We start from the raw sequence: 21,640 nt of genomic DNA on the forward strand, positions 1-21,640 counted from the left end.
TGTCAAAATATTTTCAATAATGTCCATATCCAGAGAGGAAAATGAGGACTACGTTTGCATGAAAAAGCGATTTCGCACAGGTCCTCCTCTTCCGTCTAAAGTTAAAACATTTCTAACAACCATCTCTGATTTATTACAAGTATCACATCACAATATAGCCTTTGGAAAACCGCAACGGAATCAGTCAATTCTTCTGTAAAATAAATGCAATAAATGTAAAATATTGCTTTCTAATTGCCATGGCCTCGGTTAAGTTTTATAGGTGGTCAATTAGATGCAACCGCAGATATATTTTACTGAGATAGCTATTAGAATGGGACCAAGCTAATTATGAATGCCATTTGCAATGATAAAGTGTGGCTATGTCATCATTAATGACAAATTTCTATGAAAATATGACGTACACAGATTATTTTTATAATACCCCGCAATATTTTGCGAGACATGTAGGTCATACTGACCAAATTCTACTATGGGACCAACCCCGAAATCAGGAAAAAAAATTGTTGTTTTATTCATTTTGGCTGGTCTGATGTTGGTTTTTTATGGGAGAGCCAAATTTCTTTCCTTTAAAAGGCAAATTAAAGTGACGCAACCACATTACGCAAATCTAAATCACGAATCGCCGCTAAATCTGCTAATAGATAATGCTTAGTCTTAATTCCGTGATGGTTAAATATAGTAAACATCCTATACGAATAATCTAGTAAACATCCTGCTTTTCCAGAACAATTTATCGGCAAAAATCAAACGCGCTATCATCAGTTGATAAACTAATTGACGATAATCAGAAGATAAATATGTTACTTTAGAGATTTTCTTATATTCTGCTTCCGTGGTTGTTAGAGCTACGGTGAAAATAAGTGGAGTGGAGCGTGTCCTGAGGAGGCTGTTTTGTAACATCTAGCTGTGAGTTATTTTAGCGCAATGAAGCTTTTTAACATATGTAGTAATTGTAAATTTGATTTTTATGCAGATTAATGCGATTATTATATTTATTGCACATTTTTATATGCAACTATTATTTCATTTCATTTCATTTCATTTATTCAACATTAAAAGTCATGTGCATTACAGAAGATGTTAGTTGGATGTAGTCAGTACATGACACCCGGATAGGGCGCATAATGTTAGTACTTATGAGGTACCTAATTACCTACTTATATACTATAGTACTTATAAATTCGTTCATATTCGCTTATCAACGTTATTTATAATATTATACAAACGCATATCTACCTAGGTTAATTCATCAATGTCAAAGTTAATACTAATGGTTATGCTTTATGCCAATCCGAAACTCAATCAACAATTTAGTGTCACAATTTTCTACAATTATTTACATTATAAAATAACAAAATAACAAAAGATGAAAGAGGTCATATTATTGATAGGTAACATATTGCCTTACGGGTTCCATTCTAACAACTTATTATCATTTAAAAACTCGTCAATTGTGTAGTACGACTTTTCGGTTAGTAGATTCTTTAGTTTATTTTTAAACACTTTATCGTTGCGTTCTTGTTTTAACTGTTCGGGTAGTTTGTTTACTATGGTGACACATCGATAGTACGGACCATTTCTATACATAGCAAGTCTTGAAATTGGCAGGAGAAGTTGATTTTTGTTTCGCCGGTTCGAGGTGACTTTTTGCAATGGGAATTGCATTGTTTCTAACGAACATTGCCGCTTCCATGATGTACATGCACCGTTGATCTAGGCAATAAACAAATGGGAGATTATCAGACAGGAAAAACTAGTTACGCACAAAAAAATCATAAGTACTAATACATTTATCGATCTAATCTAGAAAAATTAAAATTTCGGATTTTGGGATCTGGATCGAAAGATCGAAATCGATTTTGTATGAAAATAAGAAGACAAAAAGTGTTTCTTTAAATAAAATTGAGGTTGTTGGTCCCCTCCCCCCTAATCTAGTATAGTGGGGAGGGGACTGAAAAATATCACGAATGAACACTATACTATGGTTCTATTTAACAAAAATAAGATATTTAAGTTTAAGTACATATAAGTAACAGTCAGCATTGGATGGGATGGTTGAGATTGGGACAAAATGAGTCAGGAATAAAACGGGAGGCAAAAACTAGCCAGACAAAATAGGACGTGATTAATGAACAATCCCTTTGGATATCGCTCATCGTTCAAAGCTCGGCAGAAAAAATAATATCATGAGGTATATCTATACCTGTAATTAGTTTATATAGCTCCAGCTTGTAAAACAAATGAAATGGAGTAAAAACAAGTTTTCTATGAAAATTATAAATTCGCTTTTTTTTAACTATGGTATCTGAAGCTTCATAAACTAATTAGAGGCATAGATATACCTTATCCTATTGTAAGTACAGTTTCAGAGCAATCTAGCTAGTTGTTTTAAAATGAGAGCGTAACTACGTTTGTATTGGGAACCGAGCTTGCTGCGGACTCTTTTTTTGCGGATTTCAATATCAATTTAAACTTCCATTTTGTTTTAGCTCAGTCCACAATGAAGCGCCTTCTGCTTTTGTCTCTTCTATACTTCTTCCAAGAAGTAAAAACGGACAGCGTGAATAACAGACCGATCATAGGAGTACTAGCTCAGGAGCAGTCGGCGTATCTACATACGAAGTATCCCGAGGAAAACTATACTAGTTACATCGCAGCTTCTTATGTCAAGGATGTGGAGGCAGCTGGAGCTAGAGTCGTGCCTATTATGTAAGTTATGGGATACACATATACAATATACATTACATACACACACATATAGTAGTGTGAAATATAATATCAGTCTTGTACAATGCAACCGATTGTACAATGGGCTGTGCTCTGAAGAATTGTTTGACATGACGCCAACGGCCGCTTTCTATCACCGCACCGCTCGCTGTCGACAGGGTGTTCATCCTCACTCCCTAGAACCTAAATGGTCGCGTACTGTCCGGTTTAAGAGGAATTTCCTCCCGCGGATGAAATGAGCTTCCTGCCGAGGTTTTCCCGAGGGGCTACAGTATGGGGTTCTTTAAAAAAAGGAGTGTACAGATTTTTAAAGGGTCGGCAACGCGCATGTAATATCTGTGGTGTTGCAGGCGTCCATAGTCTACGGTGACTGCTTACCACCGATAATTATTTGCTACCGACGTGGTATAAAAAAAGTTTATTTACACTAAAGTAAAAAGACATTATTATTTAATTTAAGCTTCACAATTCGGCACTAATGCTGACAAGAGATTTCGGATTACTGGAAAATTTGGATTGCTGGAAGTTACAGCATATCTGCTTATTATTGGGAAGAGATCCCATACAGGGATAAGTTCACCTTTGTCGTATTTAATTTACTCTGTAATTGTGTTTCTCGTGTTTTTATTTCTATTTACAATAAAGTATATACATATATTGATGTGGTACTAATATACTAAATTCAAATAAAACTGTACTGTTATCTGGATTTTAGGCATTTAGGTAAATTTGGACATAGAGTGATCACTTGCTCGCACCCCTATTTTAGTGCCGGATTACTAGGTGTACCGGACCATCGAAAATCCGGATTATCGAGACCGATTATTATATTTCACTGTACCTAATCGGTCTAAAATAAACAACAAAATCCAAACGATGGTTCATTTAAGTACCTACACTCTGCGAGGAAAATCGTCTTATAGAAAAGTTATATATTTTCTCGATGAAAATTGCATAGGCGTAGATGAGCTTCAATTGAAAATAAAGGGCACGATACTAAATTGAAATAATTGTACACAGTTGTATATTTTTTTCAGGATTGGTAAAGATCGTGCTTACTATGCAGATCTCATGTCCAAGATAAACGGGTGAGTAAAACTGGTTCTACTTTTTGACAGCCTTGATTTATTGAGTAATCAAAATGGTATTATTGGTTGTGTCGTACCTATTAAGTTCTTTTTTGTTAATTTCTCTCTTACATTTTTACTAAGTCCAGACATTTCCAGGGTCCTCATCCCCGGCGGAGCCACCTACTTCAACCAATCCAACGGCTACGCTGATGCTGGCCAGCACATCTACGAACTAGCCATGGAACTGAATAATGCTGGAGACTACTTCCCCGTCTTCGGCACGTGCCTTGGCTTTGAGTTACTCCTTATTTTGGCTTCCGGACGGGGGGACCCGGAGAACCGGATCACCTGTTATTCTTATGACAATTTGCCTTTGGACTTCACACCTGGTAGGTAACTGTTCTTTTGACTCTGAAAGAACTAGGTATTTGAAACATTTGATGTATATTTCTTTAAAAGCGTCCCGCCGAGTTTCATGCGCCGATAACTTATCTGCTCCTGCTACCGACACCACTACTCTCTCTACACGCTGGCCCATCAGGGCTCCCTACACGATGGCCCAGCGTAGCCCAGTCCAAGGGACGCAGCTATGCGGTGAAATGAGATAGCAATATCACTTGCTCCCTCTAACGCATAAATGCGTCCCTAGGACTGGCCTACGCTGGGCCATCATGTAGAGGAGAGGAGCCATTAGGGCCCATCGCGTACCTTTAAAATTGTACTTCTTGCTTGAGAAATCCCATTCCTTACATTACTCCCCCGATGGTAAGCGGTTTCCTAATCTATGGATGTTCACTGTCAGGGGATTTAAGTACGCGTACCTTAAAAAAATATGTATATCTACTCCTCGAACCTTTTGTGTTCGACTAACGAATTGATTCATTGATTGATTTAATGGGTATGATTATTGATAATTAATTACAAGTTATACTTGTTATCTACTCACTGATAATACAAGGTGCCAGTGAGCATTGCGAGAGATTTTAACGGTGCATTCCTGATGGCAACAGAAGCAATAACCGGCCAAGAGCATGTCGGGCCACGCTCAGTGTAGGGTTCCGTAGTTACTCTTCCGTCACAATAAGCTAAACTGGAGCTTAAAGTATAGTAAATTGTTAACCAAGGGATGAAACGGTACCTTTCACCCGAGTTAAACAAATAGGCAAATTTGCATAATCAGTACCTAATTAAAGTAAGTCTTTTTACTATGAAGGGAAAACTTTTTGCGATAACTCAAAAACAGCTCAACTGATCATGTCCGCTATAGTTTTCATTTAATGTCTTTCTTAAGTTCTACTTCCACGATTTTTTTCGTATTTTTTGGACCTATGGTTCAAAAGTTAGAGGGGGGGGACACATTTTTTTTTCTTTCGGAGCGATTATCTCCAAATATATTCACTTTATCAAAAAATGTTTCTTGAAAACCCCTATTAGTTTTGTAAGACCTTTCCAACGATACCCCACACTCTAGGGTTGAAGCGAAAAAAAAAATTCACCCCCACTTTACGTGTAGGGGAGGTACTCTAAAAAAAATTAAATTTTTAGATTTTATTGTACGACTTTGTCGGTTTTATTGATTTATATATCCATGCCAAATTTCAGCTTTCTAGCACTAACGACCACGGAGCAAAGCCTCGGACAGACAGACAGACAGACAGACAGGCAGACAGACAGACAGACAGACAGACAGACAGACAGACAGACGGACATGGCGAAACTATAAGGGTTCCGTTTTATGCCATTTGGCTACGGAACCCTAAAAAATGTTATATGACTTTTTGTGAAATTCGACAAAATATATATTTTTTTTATATTACATTAAAACGTAATTTTTATTGATAAACACATAACCTAAAATTATCTAAAAAGTTTTTTTTTATTTGGGGGTAGTCTCTCGAATATATTTTTTTAATTTTTCGATGTCAATCAATAGGTATGTCCAGACTAGACCTCAAAGTGGCAATACCGCAGTCAAAAATGTGTTTTGTACCGACTTATGGCGAAAGAATAATTTCGAAAAACATTTAATTAAGTATCTCTAAAACTAGGCCTAATCCAGAAAATTTTATATGACATTTTAGTTTCTAAATATTACCAGGAATGCTTAGTTAAAATGTCTCGCAATGCTCACGGGCACCTTGTATATAGGTGAAAAGCCGGTAGACTTGTAGTTTTTAGATAAAAGATTAATCCATCGCTAATTGATTGTCAAGGCTAATGTTCACTACAATCACTAAGCGACTGATTCAAATCAAATTAAATCATATCATTTATTCCGCATAAAATGTGGTACTTAAGTTATTTACCTTAAACACAGGAAACACACATTTTACAATAAAGATCAAAAAAATAACAAAATGTAAAACAAAATCTAATATACTACAACTAGGTATTTACAATGTCAATATCAAAACTTAAATAATAAAATCACGACTTATAATAATCAAATAATAATTAAATAATAGAGTATTGATCTCTTTTATCTAAAATCTAAAAGTCTGCTGGGGTTTTTACCTGTATTTATAGTATTTTTTCATCTCTCATGCTCTGAAAGTGGGTTTGTTGTTCTAAAAAGTGTGCAGAAAATGTACTTATGAGTACGTTATTTCTCTTTTGTTAGATCTTAAATGGATTTGTTGAACAATTTCCATTCAGATAATTAACTCCTCATTCCATTAGTACGATATTTTTACCTAAATAGTTAATTGAAAGTACTTAGCCGTGTTTTTTTAATGCACATGTATTCTGAATGAATAAAATTACTTTCCCTGTATTCGAAATGAAAATTAGAGTGTTTAATTTGGGTGTAAGGAACCATTTCAGTCTCGGACTATTGGCGCTCTCATTGCATTCGAGCGCCAAACTACCTCGACAGAAATGGGTGCCTTTCATCCCTTGGTTAACAATCTACTATTGATAGTCTAAGGGTCGGTGCACCAAACCGTTTGCCATCCTTATACCAATACAAATTATGTATAAAAGCTGGGCCGAATATGGAGTTTGCTGAACAAGAACATTCGGCCGGAAGTTCGGTTCGGATCATACCGAATCGAATATTCAGCCGAAATCATTCTAATAAACCTTTTGAAAATAAATTACATATATTTATTATTAAATAATGTATATACAAACTAAATTTAAGTTACAAGAATTATAACTACTTATAAAATAAACTAATATCTTAATCTTAGACTATCAATATCAATTTTGAAAATGCTTTGATTACATTAGCAGCCAAAGATGAATCGGTTCAGTGGCGGGGCAAGACCAAAATTTTATGTGGGCAAGGTACATTTAGCGAGGCCCTCTGGTGGCGCAAGAAATGACGAACATTTTTAAGTTGTGTCCGACATATACTTATTTGAGGCGCGAGGCCCCTCGTCGCCCACGCCTAACGCCGCCTCTGAATCGGTTCCTAGGCAATGCTATATAAACAATCAGGTAAAAAAGTAAGGGATTCGTACACAAATATTCAACATTCAACACTCTCCAAAGAATCAAATAATCCACGGGATATTCAACATGTCTCGTCATGTGTTTGTGTTTAATGGCAATGAGAAAACGTAGGTAACCTGGTGGAAGAGAGTACTTGAACAGTTCTGGAGGAGTTTATATCTATGGTGTTGCAACAAGACAAATATAAGAAAAAATATTTACCAAATATTTGGCACTTTAACCAAATAATTTGGCCGACAACGGACATTGGTAAACTTGCCGAATATGCCAAATACGGCATAATTACCGCATTTCAGGTCATGTGAGCGGAAGACCATGGCATCCAGCATACTAAATGCAGCAACAGCATCGAATCTGCTGTTTAACTGCCAGTCAAAAGTCAGTCTCATTTCAGTCAGTCAACATTTGTTGCAGATTTCCGTGACAGCAAGATGTTCAAAGAAGCCGGCGAGGACGTCATCGAGATACTTGCAACACAAGATGTGACTGTCAACGCGCACCAGTTCTGCATCGTCGATGAGGTATGCACAGTCAGCCTTATATAGATTATCATCATCATCACATCAGCCGTTTATCGCCTACTGTTGAGCATAGGCTCTACGTGCTCTACGTGCCCCGGTACTAAGCTAATCTCTTCCAGAAGTGACCCGCGATGGCCGCAATCTTCAGAATTCCATCCACCTAACGAGGTTACGAACGTTAGGCGCTCCTGTCATCCGAAAGCGGACACCATTCTGTTAATATTTTGGTACACCTGCTATCACTGTGCCTAGCAAGATGTTCCGCCCAACTAAATTTTAGTTTGGTAATGACGTGTCCACGTCGGATCTGGACCTTTCTCACCCGGTCTTGAAGTTTGATGCCAAGCATGACGCGCGTCATGGCTTCCTGGGCGTCCATCTCGACACTTTCAAATTATTACATATTATATAACATGTATGTACATCTTCCGGTAACAATTAATTGTCTCAATATCTTCATGATACCCGTATCGGGTGTGGTGTGGCCATGACAGATGCTTATAAATAAGTACATTTTAATGTACAATTGTCATCTTGGCTAGGCCCCCAGCCCCCCCCCCCCCCACTCGCGCTAAGAAGCCTTGCTTATAAATGTAGAGGTGCTTTTTCTAAGGATGCAACTCGCACTTTGTACTTTGTGCTTTTTTTCCCTTCTTTGACTATATTTCAATACCGGTGGGTTATTCCCCACCCACACCCGCCTTATAATTTAGTCATACTGCAATAACTAATATAACTACTGTTCAGTTTCTAATAATTCCACTTAAACTTGTTACCCGTTATCACCATTATTGTTATTCTTTTATTTTAAGATTGTCAATCTCTCCTCCAGGACAGGCATTGCCTAGTGTGAGGGGTCAGTAAAACTGTTCAAAGTGATTATTTTGCGGTAATAAACGATTTTTATTTATTTACTTTGGTCGTGCTGTGTTGTTGTGTTGGATATGCATGTGATAAAAAGATGATTGATTTATTTTATTAAATTATTTCAGAACCTGATATCCCATAACTTGACTGAGGATTGGCGAGTAACCTCATACGGTGATGACTACTATGGCGTTCAGTTCATCGCCACTGTTGAACATAATAGGTAGGTTCAAAATATAGTACCTAACTATATAAGTACTGTGACTAAAGTGACTAAATATAAACTAAATTAAATCTAATAAACTGTACGGTTCGGTAGGTTAATAAATTGAATCGATTAACTTCAAATTCGAATAAATCCATCTGTCAGATTTTGCGATTTTGGTATAAAGAAGGAAGAACAGTTTTGCGATCCTAACGAAATAACGGTACATTTTCTATGAAATTCCATTTCAGGAGAAAACGGTTAACGCTACTTAAATCTTAACAAATCACTTTGATTTTGATGTCGATTGCTTCAGCATAATATATTCTAGGTTTATACCTATGTTTCGCTCATTTGGAAAAAAAAATTGTTTTGCAAATTTAGAAAAAAAAGGAAAATCTATAAACCTAGTTTTTTATTGTATCAATGACAAACAAAAAATCATGGCAAAGGAAAATATTTAGAAGAAAAACTTTTTCTCTTTTTATATGGACAAGTACGTGGTATATTTTCCTCTTAAGAAAAGGTAATTACATAGATTTTTCTTAAGAGGGTCGAATGGATTAAGAGTTGGACCAAGAAAGGTCTGCAGTGATTTTGATAGCATACGCAGTGCAAGTGTTATCTATACGTCATAATGTCATATAAGTTTGACGTTTAAAATAACACTTGCACTGCGTGTACTTTCAAAATCGTTGCAGACTTGTCTTGGTCTGACTTTATCTATGACTAAATAATTACGATTAAAGTTTTTTAGTTGGCTTTCTTTCAACCTAAGTCGGGTAATTCCACGAGACTGTAACGTCAGTTACCAATTCTTTCGTGTGTTCTTATTACATTAATTAAGCAAATTTAAGTGTCCAGATATCTGTAGGGCTACGCCAGACTTACAGACACTTAAATTTGCTTAATTAATGTAACAAACACACGAAAGAATAGGTAACTGACGTTACAGTCTCGTGGGATTACCCAGTCAGCGATTTTTAAAATTTTCCTATTTCATTAGAAAACATAAATTTCAGATACCCCTTCTACGGCGTCCAATTCCACCCCGAAAAGAACGCATATGAATGGAAACTCAACAAGAACCATCCCTCCGATAAAGCCGCCATTAAAGCAAACCGTTACTTCATGGATTTCTTCGTCGACGAATGTAGAAAGAGTTCCCACAGTTTTGCCAACGCGGCTGAAGAAAATCAGTATCTTATCTATAATTATCAGGCACATTTCACGGGGGTACTGGGCAGCGCGTTCCATGAGTGCTACCTGTTTGAGCCGAGAGGAACTGTTGCGTAAATTTGTCCATAGATGGCGCTTAAATCAAACCTAGCCGATTTAAATTAAATGATATTTCGTGTAATATTTGTGTTTTATTTGAAAATTACAAACAGTTAGAACAAGTGACGCTGTTTAAGAAAATTAGTACCTTATTTATACTTATCAGGCACATTTCACGGGAGTACTGGGGAGCAAGTTTCATGAGAGAGCAGAAGGCGTTGATTCAATCCCAGCCTCAGGCATTGAAGGCCTGAGTCAGTTTTTTTTGTATGTGGCTAACATGAAACTAATTCTACGGATTCCACTCAGGTGTTTTAGTCACTTGCGCGACATGTTTCGGAGAGCCTAGGTCTCCTTTCTCAACTAACTGAGCGAGCAGCGTTCACGACGGCGACGGTCGTAATTCGCGTGCACCGCGCCGCGTGGCACGCTGCGCGCGCGCTGAGGGAACCGGTGGAATCCGTAGAATTGGTTTAATGTTCACGACGGTTTAAATTCGAGTATCTGGCTAATTTGAACAAGGTTGAACTTACCAGTAGCGCTAGGTTGGGCACGATGATAGTAGCGTTTAAGTCTATATTGTTCTCATCGGGCAAGAAGATGGCGAATCGCTTCGCTGTGTAGGTTAGCGTGTTATTCTCGTTGAACCGAATGTTTGAGTGGAGGAGTTTTTCTCTGAAACAAAAACAACGTCATTAGACTATTCAATGTAAGAAAGAAAGAAATAGTTGATTGTACAACAAGGGCATGAAGCGATCCATTTTTTCTGAGGCAATTTATTGGACCGAGTGCACCGACGACCAATATGGTCCAGGTTAAAAATTGACATTTATGCCTTAGTGAGTGAGGGAGAGACACTGCTTTTCACTTCGATTGTGAGGAAATTAGGTATACAAAAATATCCAATATTTTAGGTTATTTTCCCGTATTTTATCAAGACTAACAAAAATCGTACTCAGGCCGGTCGGTCGGGGCGCGCGGGCGGGGGCAGTTTGTATGGTAGATTTTGACTTCATTGCTAAGTTAATAAGGGTCCTAATAGATAATTTCACTTTATGCTCCAGAGCATAATAAGCAATTTTATGTCGCTTACACGCGACTGAAGTGTCAATTTTACGAGCATGAGAAGTGAAAATCCATTTATTGAACACCATAACATAGTATGTAGTATTTGTACTTATACATAAAGAAATTGAGGAAAAGAAGACACGCAGACATAAAAACACAGCAGATGTTTAAATAGGATCCCCACTCAGTATTAATGCCGCGGAAATCCGTGGCGCTGGTTTTCAGTGGAAAATTAAAACGAAATAATAAAAGGAAAGAGGTATGTCAGGATCGTAGCAAGCGGAAATCCGTGGTCTCTGCCTACCCCTCCGGGAAATAGGCGTGATTATATATATGTATGTATGTATGTATAATAAAAGGAAGGTGGCTAATTTGCACACAGGCATCATCTTGTACTTTGTCCGGTATTTTTTGTCACGGCTCATTATTGCAAACAGCATCCTGAGAATGATAGCAGAGAGGTGGGATTCGGATATTCTCCGCCGTTATACCGACCTCCATATCATACGACCTAAGAAATAGGTATTTGTATGAAACCTGTAATATAAGATAGTTTACTAATGTAGTTTTATAAGTGTCTTGTAAATAACAATCTATGGATCGGAGGAATCTGAAAATAAATATTTTTTATTTTATTTATTTATTATTAGGGAAGCCTGTGGACGTGGTCCGTTCGGCAATCTGAAGATCTTCCAACCCATCAACCCACAAGTTACTGGAAATATCAATGCAATGATATTTCATTACAATAAGACCCAATAAACTTATAGGATAAGTAGCCCGGGTCGAAACCCCGACCTCCGGTTTGAAAGCTAATATTTTTAGAATTTTATAAACCTACCTTTATAGATCGTGTCATTCACGAAGACGCGTGCCTTGAGTCGTATTGTCATGTTATTAAAGGGTAGATTTGACAAATCTGCGCGTCATCGTGGATGACACGAACTGTAAAGGTAGTTGTAAAATGTATCTTTTGTGAGAGGAATATAAAACTTATTTATTATCATTTATTAGTTTTATTACTAAGCTCAAACATGGTTATAATAACTCGCATGACCTAACGGGGCTATTCCGCCGATAAGCGATTATGCACGATCACAACGTGGCGTTCTTCATTGCTAACAATAACTATAATTAATATAACCGGCATCACGACTCTGTCTAAGTCGGTACAATCATACCTATAAAATTTAAGTAATGACTGAGCATTCTTACGTTTGACGATAGCGTTCGTCATTGACGTTGGGATTTATTTGGTCTGTACCTCTAGTGTAAATTTATTTGATAGCGAAACGTGACGTGCGCGTTTGAGTTAAGTCTCATTTTGTATTGGATTTTGAATTTCCAATGTCGTTGTTGGTAATCTCAAGGAATGAGTGAACGAGTGACTGAATGAATGACACTCACAAGTAAACGACAGGTCCCAGCTCTTGTACATTTAGTTTGTCGTCCAGCCCCCGCATGTATCGGTCGTGGTTTGTGACATTGAATACATAGGCCCGCAGTTTAACCTCGTCTGGAGGGTCTGCCCACCATTCGTAGGGGGGGAAGCCTGGAAAGAAAAAAAGTTGTGTAAACAATGCATTAAATAAAAGTAGGCCATTACCAGTAAGGCTGTGTGGCAGGGATGGGCTAATAGGCTGGGTACAGGGCTCCGAACCGGTTTATTTTTAAATCCTGAAATAGCCTAATATTTTTAATTATTTTACACTCTTTACGTAGGACTGGATCATGTATTTAGGTAACAACTTCGCATTTTTAGATAATCCCATTAAAAATGAAATAATAAACCAAAGAACGAAAAAGAACGTAATAATACCGGTATTTTTTGTATGAAGACAAACCGGTTCCAAGCATAGTGGGTATTGGTAGGGATAAGGGGGTAGGGTAGTAGGGGGAGGGGGGTATAATGTGTCTCACGGAAGTTTTGCTATTAATACGGAAAATCAGTTTTAATTCAATTTAGAATTATAAGAAGAGATCAGCTAAGGCAACTGCAACTAAGCAGAAAATGTATTTTCTCTAAAATTCAAGAAGCTAATAGTCTAGAGCTTATTTTATTTATGCCATGAATACAAGTTGCAAGTATGTCTGCTTTAAGTTCCGATTACATTCTGTCGTAAAATTACTGTCTGAACAGTCTGAACTCCTAGTGAGAAATATGTTAGGGTGTAGGCTAAATTTATCATTTTATAATCTTATCTGTGTATGTTACTGCACTGTATTTGTTTTTTCTCCAATAAAGAAGAAGAAGAAGTTGCATTTACCCCATATAATCGTGATGATCGTGATGTGAATTGTTATAATTTTTGCATAAGCAAATTTGTATTGAATTTTATATCATGAAATAAAATAATCTTATCTAATCCAATCTATAGTTCGTTGCAATTGGCTGACCTCACGACCGATTTTTATCGATCGTCGGAAAGAGATTGCTCTTAAACGATTGTACCGCTTTTTAGGGTTTCGTATTCACCTAGAAACCCTTAGTTTCGCCATGTCCGTCTGTTCGTCGTGATCGTTAGTGCTAAAAAACTGCTATTTGGCATGGACACATAATGGAACGGCAAAATAAAAACTACAAAACAATCCTCCCATACAACTTTTTTTTTCGGTGTTACCCAATGGTGTGGGGTATTATTGGATAGCTCTTTCAAAAGGAATATATGTATCACTAACAACGATTTTTTGATAAACTGAATATAATTAAGTAAATAAGTACAAATTAATTAATATTGTCAGTAGTTGTTACAATTAATAATGTAAACTAAAACTAAAATATGACTAAATTAAATCTAAAATAAATCTAAAAATGGCCCCTGCGGCATAGTACCGAAGACGCTGGCAGCATTTCCTCGCTGGATCGTTAGACTGATGCGTTGAGCGAGGATAACCTGAAAATATTCGGAAATATCGCTCCGAAAGAAAAAATATGTGCCCCCCCCCCCCCTCAAACTTTTGGACCATGGGTCCAAAAATATGAAAAAATCTTTAAGCAAAAGCTTAACGAGTACTTTCAATGAAAACTATAGCGAACATGATCGGTCCAGATGTTTTTGAATTATTGCAGAAAGTGTTCTCTTCTTAGTAAAAAAGACGTACAAAGCGCTGCGAAGGTCCCTTATGCATATAATGTACATAATAGCCCCCGTTTAGCTTATTCGGACAGAATGGTAACTACGGCACCCTACACTGAGCATGGCTCGACATGCTCTTGGCCGATTTTTTACTTCAGTTTACTATTATTGTATTTATACATGGTTTTGACGACCGGTTTGGCCTAGTGGGTAGTGACCCTGCCTACGAAGCTGATGGCCCCGGGTTCAAATCCTGGTAAGGGTATTTATTCGTGTGATGAGCATGGATATTTGTTCCTGAGTCATGGGTGTTTTCTATGTATTTAAGTATTTATAAATGTTTATATATCAGATATATCGTTGTCCTAAGTACTCTCAATACAAGCCTTATTGAGCTTACTGTGGGACTTAGTCCATTTGTGTAATAATGTCCTATAATATTTATTTATTATTTATTTATTTATACATATAAGTTTGACGTTTAAAATAACACTTGCACTGCGTATGCTACCAAAATCGTTGCAGACTTGTCTTGGTCTGACTCTAGTTTTCTTTTATTGTACAATAAATAATATTTTATTTATATTGCACCTATTTGTATGATATAGGAGGCAAACGAGCAGGCAAATCACCTGATGGTAAGCAATTACTGCCCATGGACACCTGCAACACCTGAGGGGCTTGCAAGTGCGTTACTGACTAAGATGGAATGCTCTTTTCTTAAAAGTTTGAAGGTTATTAACTGCTATCGGTTAGGAATATGAACAAACAAATAACATCATGTTTAAAAAAAACCGGGCAAGTGCGAATCGGACTCGCGCACGAAGGGTTCCGTACCATTATTTATAAAAACGACCAAAAAATTATGTTTGTTGTATATAAAGGCCCCTTAAATATTTATTTTATTCTGTTTTTAGTATTTGTTGTTATAGCGGCAATAGAAATACATCATCTGTGAAAATTTCAACTGTCTAGCTATCACGGTTCATGAGATACAGCCTGGTGACAGACGGACGGACAGCGAAGTCTCAGTAATAGGGTGATGAACCCTTTGGGTACTGAACCCTAAAAACGGTTTTATTCCAAGGTTATGAAGTTATGATGATGCTATTCGTGCAAGTATGTCAATATTAACGCCACAAAAAAGTACAAAGGGACTATTAACATGGCCACCCGGAAAATCGTTCTTCATTTTTTTAACGCACTTGAAAACGTTTTATTACAATAATTAAACAACCATGAAGGTTCTTGGTATTTCTAATTATGGCTTCTTAGTATGTACATATTGACGTAAGTTTTTCCACTTCACCGCATTTGAAAATACTCGTAGGTTCTCGAGATTCAAGATGGCGAAGACGTCTCGAGAATATTTTTTTGTGTTGTACTCATTCGTGTACTTTAAAGTGTAATATTAATAAGAATAATAATTATTTATTGTCACAAACATACAAGAATACAAAGACGATAAAAGAAAAACAAACAAGTAGACACGTTGAATAGAAGAGCAACAACAATTAAATTAACATAATTTCTTAAGTCTATCCAAATTATGTAAACAATAGTAGGACTGGAAAGGTACCCAACTGTCCGGTTCCGATTTGATTTATATTTATATGTATATGTTATAGAGTAGTCTAAAATAACGGACACGTATTTTTTTTTAGCTGCCCAAACTCAACCTATTGGGAGAAATTGTCCTCCAAAGTACTAAAAAAATACTAAATCTTCTAACTCCTATAGAAAGTGATAATCCAGCAACTTGCTAGTTAATGGCTGGTTTGAGTATATGTTTGAAAGCAGCAAAAAATTATGAGCAGTTGTTTTGTTATATCGGCTAAAACTCATTTTTTCCTAAAAAAATCGACATTCGAAGTTTTATAATATCTTATCGCTAAAGTTACACATTAAGACGGGTGTTTTTTTTAGGAAAACTTGAGTTTAATATAACAAAACACGTGTTCATTATTTTTTCCTATTCTCAAACATATACTCAAACAAGCCATTTAACTCGCAAGCTTGAGCATCACTTTCTATAGGAGTTAGAAGATTTAGTAACTTTTTAGTTCTTTGGAGGACAATTTCTCCCAATAGGTTGAGTTTGGACAGCTAAAAAAAATACGTGTCCGTTATTTTAGACTGCTCTATAACATATATAAATATAAATCAAATCGGAACCGGACAGTTGGGTACCTTTCCTTGTCAGTCGAATATTTTGTAGGACATACGGTAAAATTGCGCTTATGTTGTATAGGAGTGTACATGTACAGGTTTTTAAAGGGTCGGCAACGCGCATGTAACACCTCTGGAGTTGCAGGCGTCCATAGGCTGCGGTGACTGCTTACCAGCAGGCGGGCCGTATGCTTGTTTGCCACCGTCACGGTATTAAAAAAATAAAATTAAAGATAGCCCATCTTATTTATTTATTTTTATTTATTTGGAGATCCAACAGCTGTGACATTAACATATAAAAATATAGTAGATACAGGAAGCCAATTATAGGAACTCACAGATAGTGACATAATACTAAACTAAGATTACGCACTATTGCAACCACATATGTGAACAAAGCGAATACAAATCTTATACCTTTAAACGAGTAATTCTTGTATATATATATATTTCCAAGATCTCGGAAACGGCTCTAACGATTTTGCTGAAATTTGGTATATGGGGGTTTTTGGGGGTAAACAATCGATCTAGATTAGTCTTATGTTTGGGAAAACGCGTGTTTTCGAGTTTTCATGCGTTTTTCTTTCGACGCAGAATATGGTCGCTAATTTCGTGTTGCCGGCCACTGTCCGTCTGGTCCAGCGGGTTAAAACGCGGACTGCTAAACGAGTGTTACTGGTTCGAATCTCGCCCGGTGACTAACTTTTGTTTGTTTTTTATATGTTCAAGTTTATATATAATTTTTTAATTTTTATTGTAGACAAGTTTAATTTAGTAAAAAATGTAGTTAAGATTATCACCTATACACCACCATATTACGATAAATAGTTATAACCGAGCTAAGCTCGGTCGCCCAGGTACTGATACTTAATAAGGATAATGTGGGAGAAGAAAATCGAACTATAGTTTTTAAAATGTAGTTTGTTTGGCCTACTTTTATATTAGGTAATATTAAATACACACACGGTAGGTAGTTACGTTTGTGCGGAAATAATGCTGTGTGGTCAATGCCCTATTTTGATAAAAATAACCATGTCGGGTTGTCGGGTCAAATTCACTTCGCGTCTGTGATATTTTTTCTCAGAATACGATTATTATGCTGCTGTAATATTTACATATATACGATGTAAAATTAAATAACGTGTCATGTGCAGAAAACATACCAATTTTTTTTATAAATATTATATTATATTCGGTAAAAAAAATTTTTGCCGAATTACACCAAAATTCATATAAAATATTTTGCTTGTTATGACTCCCAAGAATGTGTGGTTAAGATCTGTCGGGTTTTTACCAGCCCACGGTGTATGTCACTTGAATGTTTGTCATCTTTCATGTTATATCAGAATGTTTTTTTTAAATGATATCATAACTTAGATTTTATGACGGTCGCTAAGATTCTATATAGGCTATGTAGGCGCTGAATCACCGCTGACTCTTAAGAAATTCTTACCTGCAAAGCATCAAGTCTAAGGGCGTGTACAGGAGCCCTCCTATTGACATGATCAATAAGTAGCACTCCTCATACACATTGCGCTATATCTTACCTGGTCTCATGTTAAGCTTCTCCCAAAGCATCAGGTCTAAGGGCGTGTACAGGGGACCTCCTATTGGCATGATCAGTAGCACTCCCCATACACATTCCGCTATATCTTACCTGGTCTCATGATAACTTTCTCCCAAAGCATCAGGTCTAAGGGCGTGTACAGGAGACCTCCTAACGACATGATCAGTAGCACTCCCCATACACATTCCGCTATATCTTACCTGGTCTCATGTTAACCTTCTCCCAAAGCATCAGGTCTAAGGGCGTGTACAGGAGACCTCCTATTGGCATGATCAGTAGCACTCCCCCAAGCACATTGCGCTATATCATACCTGGTCTCATGTTAAGCTTCTCCCAAAGCATCAGGTCTAAGGGCGTGTACAGGAGACCTCCTATTGACATGATCAGTAGCAGGACTCCCCATACACACTGCGCTACGGAATCTGCAACAAAATTGATTTCATTATTACAATAGTTTAGATGACAAGTTTTATTAATAGTACCAGTCGGTCAGGTTTGTTCTGATTGCATTGCATTAAAGTAATAAAAACTTAGAAACTTCAACATTAATTCAGCAAATAGGGCACTTACACGTCAACATGGAATTTAGTAAATTTAGAAAACATTTAATACGGGCACAAAAAAACAGATGAACATTTACTACAACTAACTGCAACTATCAATTCAAACTAAATTATTATAATTGCTTAGAGATAGAGATGTATAAAGTCTCTTAATGTCGAAATACTAGAAAAATATAATAATAATAAAAACAGATACAAAAGAAATATTTAGAAGTGTAATTGTCTCTGAGTGTCAGTACTAAAAGAATATAATAGTTTATCAAATTAACCATAGAGATGTAAAGTGTCTCCAAGATTAGAGTCCAATCAAAATCCTGTATGAATTTGATTTGAATGAGAACAGAATGAGGTGTCGTCCTATGATTATAGTTAAAAATAAAGTTACTCAATATCAGAAATGACAATACACAATGCACAAAACTTCCTTTAATCAAAGGTACGTGATCGTGACGCCATTTTGTATCCAAAGGGCTTAAAATTGTAACTTCGCTTTTGGAAGTTAACACATTGAGTACCAGGAACCCGCTCGGCGGGTTCTCTGTTCGTAGTCGCTTTCCTCTACAAAGCGGGAAAACGCTGGGATCGGCTACGAGCGTAGCGCTACGAAAACGTAGGTAGCGAATGTGTACGTGTTTTCTTTCTTTCTAGAGATCTACGCTAACTCTGCGCTAACTGCATTGGCTTGATAAGTGACAGAGTGTGACAGTATAAGACCACCGAAAAAGTCGACTTCCTATGAGAATACGACGTTTATAATGGCCCCGCTACATTTTGTCGCTGCCATGTTGGTGCAGCTTAGACGGACAGTAATATACACAAATACCAAAGTGACAAAAGAATTTTAACTAAAACATGATAATTGTATGAATAACGTCATTATTCATTTCCCATGCCCATCGGAACTGTCAAATGACTAGCATTGAGAGCATGTAACGCTCAGTTAAACTCATGAATGGTTCATGGTTAATGTTCAAGATTTGATGTTATCTCAAGAACGATTCTGACTCGCTTTTGAAGGGTTCCGTTAAAAAATAAGAATGTACAACAAGAAAACCCTAGCATTGAGACACATGTATGTAACGCTCAGTTAAACTGACTAATGGTTGATGGTTAATGTCACATATTTGTTGTTACCGCTAGAACGAGTCAAACTCACTATTGAAGGATTCCGTTAAAAATTAGAAGTAAGTATGTACAGTCAACATCAAAAGTAGCGGATCAAATAACGTTTCATAAGTATCTACCATTCTGTAACAGCTTAACAAAAAGTGATATATTTAATATAGATCAACTAAGACTGTAAAAGATATACTTTTGAGCGCGAATTTTATAAATTTATCTATATTTGGAAAAGTTATGCGGAATGTCAGATACTTTTGGCGCGTTGTTTCATCCGCTACTTTTGATGCTGACTGTACAAGAAGAAAACCCTAGCATTGAGACAATTGTATGTGACGCTCAGTTAAATTGATGAATGGTTGATGGTTAATGTTCAAGATTTGTTGTTACCTCAAGAACGAGTCTGACTCTCTTTGGAAAGGTTCCGGTAGAATAGAAACTAGTTATTTGTGTAATAAGAAAGCAAAGAATGCTTCTTTTGAAAATGGCGTCCATCAAATTTATTTATTTAAACTATTGCACAAAATACAAAAGAAATGTAAAAATGACGGACTTAATGTCTACTGCCATTATGTGTTTGTGGGTTGGGATTTTGCCATTGTCAAAAAGTATGCTGGTAGAGCATGAGCATGACGTTGTTCAGTAGTTGATATATCTCAAAAAAGGCTGGGCTATCAAGATCGCTGCCAACTTAGATTGGGCTGACTCTAGATATGCTTTATTCATTTCTCATTACAAATTACATTTAGAGATAAAATTGTGTAGGTAACCAATAAATACTACACTTGATGGATCAGTTTAAAATGAGTAAACATGTGAATTGGTGGAGTAGAAAAACTAACAAAAGCCCACATGAAAACTGGTACAAAAAGGGTTTTATATAAAAGAAAGAAACAATAAAATTGCTAACAATTCATGTATTGAAAAATATCTATTTAAATATTTTAAATGAAATTAATTTTAAATTGAAACGAAAACTTGTTTCGATGCAAGGAACCCTAAAAACACCTGCAATTTGCACTTCGACAACATTATTTATTTAATATTCCTTTGTTAAACTAAAATGATATTTAAACATACAAATTATATAAACGCTTAAGGTCGGCATCCGACAGGCAACTTAATGTCGCAAGAAGATCTCTAATAACAATTATATTGCCTACCGTTTGTTTGTATAACGGATTTGTATATTTATTTACATCTTATATAGAGATGCCCCAAATAGTGGTTTTGGCCGAATATCTTTTTTTTTATGGAGGATAGGCAGGCGTTTGACAACGATCACTCGATCACACATGGTAAGTGATGATGCGGTCTACGGTGGAGAACGCTTACCTATGAGATACCTATTTACTCTAGCCTTGAAGAGATCCAGATTGTACTCATACGGAAACACAGACTCGGGCAGGGCATTCCACTCCCTGACAGTTCGCATAAGGAATGTTGAAGCGAAACGCTTCGTGTGTATTTATATATATATATATGTGTGCGTATATTAGGCCCCTCTCTCGGTCGCCGAAGGCAAACATTTTGAGTCAATTATGAAAACTTTTCGCCAACAAAGCGCAACGTTTGCTAAGATTTAACTTTTATTGCTCAGAACTAGAAAATAGAGTCAACATAGGGTCAATTAAATCAGACCCATGCTGGACCCATGATATATATTTTTTTTATGTTAAATTTAAATATAATTGTTTTGCGATTATTTTTATTGTGTAATTTTTCATTTTAGGTAGGTGCATTCGGCCGAATAGTAGGCAACATTCGGCCGAATGCCGAATATTTGGCAAAATGGGCGAATACCAAATAATTGCCGAATATTAGTGGCATCTTTAATATTGTGGTGTTATTCATAAACACCTGTCAACTCTAACAAGTCCTTGAGAACAGCCTTGAGAACCTTTTGTCCTTATCCGTCATTTTGACATTTGTGTTTGTTGGTTAGGGCAT

General features: G+C 36.6%; 2 protein-coding genes across 4 annotated transcripts in view; one reads left to right on the forward strand and one right to left on the reverse strand.

Annotated features, from left to right (window-relative positions):
* Positions 1-21,640, reverse strand: part of LOC133533039 (scavenger receptor class B member 1-like) — an 84,818-nt gene that overhangs the window by 19,751 nt on the left and 43,427 nt on the right. For 2 of the 3 annotated variants that reach the window (XM_061871956.1, XM_061871957.1), the window contains exons 4-6: positions 18,320-18,430; positions 12,603-12,747; positions 10,661-10,802 (exon numbers count right to left, since the gene is read on the reverse strand). In XM_061871956.1, coding sequence (XP_061727940.1) covers positions 10,661-10,802; positions 12,603-12,747; positions 18,320-18,430 — 398 coding nt within the window. Of the gene's footprint in view, positions 1-10,660; positions 10,803-12,602; positions 12,748-17,988; positions 18,101-18,319; positions 18,431-21,640 lie in introns of those variants that run through there. The other variant, XM_061871958.1, reaches the window with a different exon arrangement.
* LOC133533066 (gamma-glutamyl hydrolase A-like) lies at positions 699-10,209 on the forward strand. Its single transcript, XM_061872004.1, has 7 exons — positions 699-909; positions 2,493-2,712; positions 3,768-3,818; positions 3,957-4,189; positions 7,671-7,777; positions 8,770-8,867; positions 9,872-10,209. Exons 2-7 carry the CDS (start codon positions 2,504-2,506, stop codon positions 10,143-10,145), a joined length of 972 nt encoding a protein of 323 aa, XP_061727988.1. The 5' UTR covers positions 699-909; positions 2,493-2,503; the 3' UTR covers positions 10,146-10,209.

This window comes from Cydia pomonella, chromosome 28, assembly GCF_033807575.1.
Source record: "Cydia pomonella isolate Wapato2018A chromosome 28, ilCydPomo1, whole genome shotgun sequence".
In the NCBI taxonomy this organism is placed as follows: domain Eukaryota; kingdom Metazoa; phylum Arthropoda; class Insecta; order Lepidoptera; family Tortricidae; genus Cydia; species Cydia pomonella.

Bases quoted from the DNA above. Each gene is read 5' to 3' on its own strand.
- LOC133533066 (XM_061872004.1), top strand. From the start codon at position 2,504: ATGAAGCGCCTTCTGCTTTTGTCTCTTCTATACTTCTTCCAAGAAGTA. The intron at 2,713-3,767 runs GTAAGTTATGGG...TATTTTTTTCAG, and splicing joins GCTAGAGTCGTGCCTATTAT to GATTGGTAAAGATCGTGCTT. The intron at 8,868-9,871 runs GTAGGTTCAAAA...CATAAATTTCAG, and splicing joins GCCACTGTTGAACATAATAG to ATACCCCTTCTACGGCGTCC.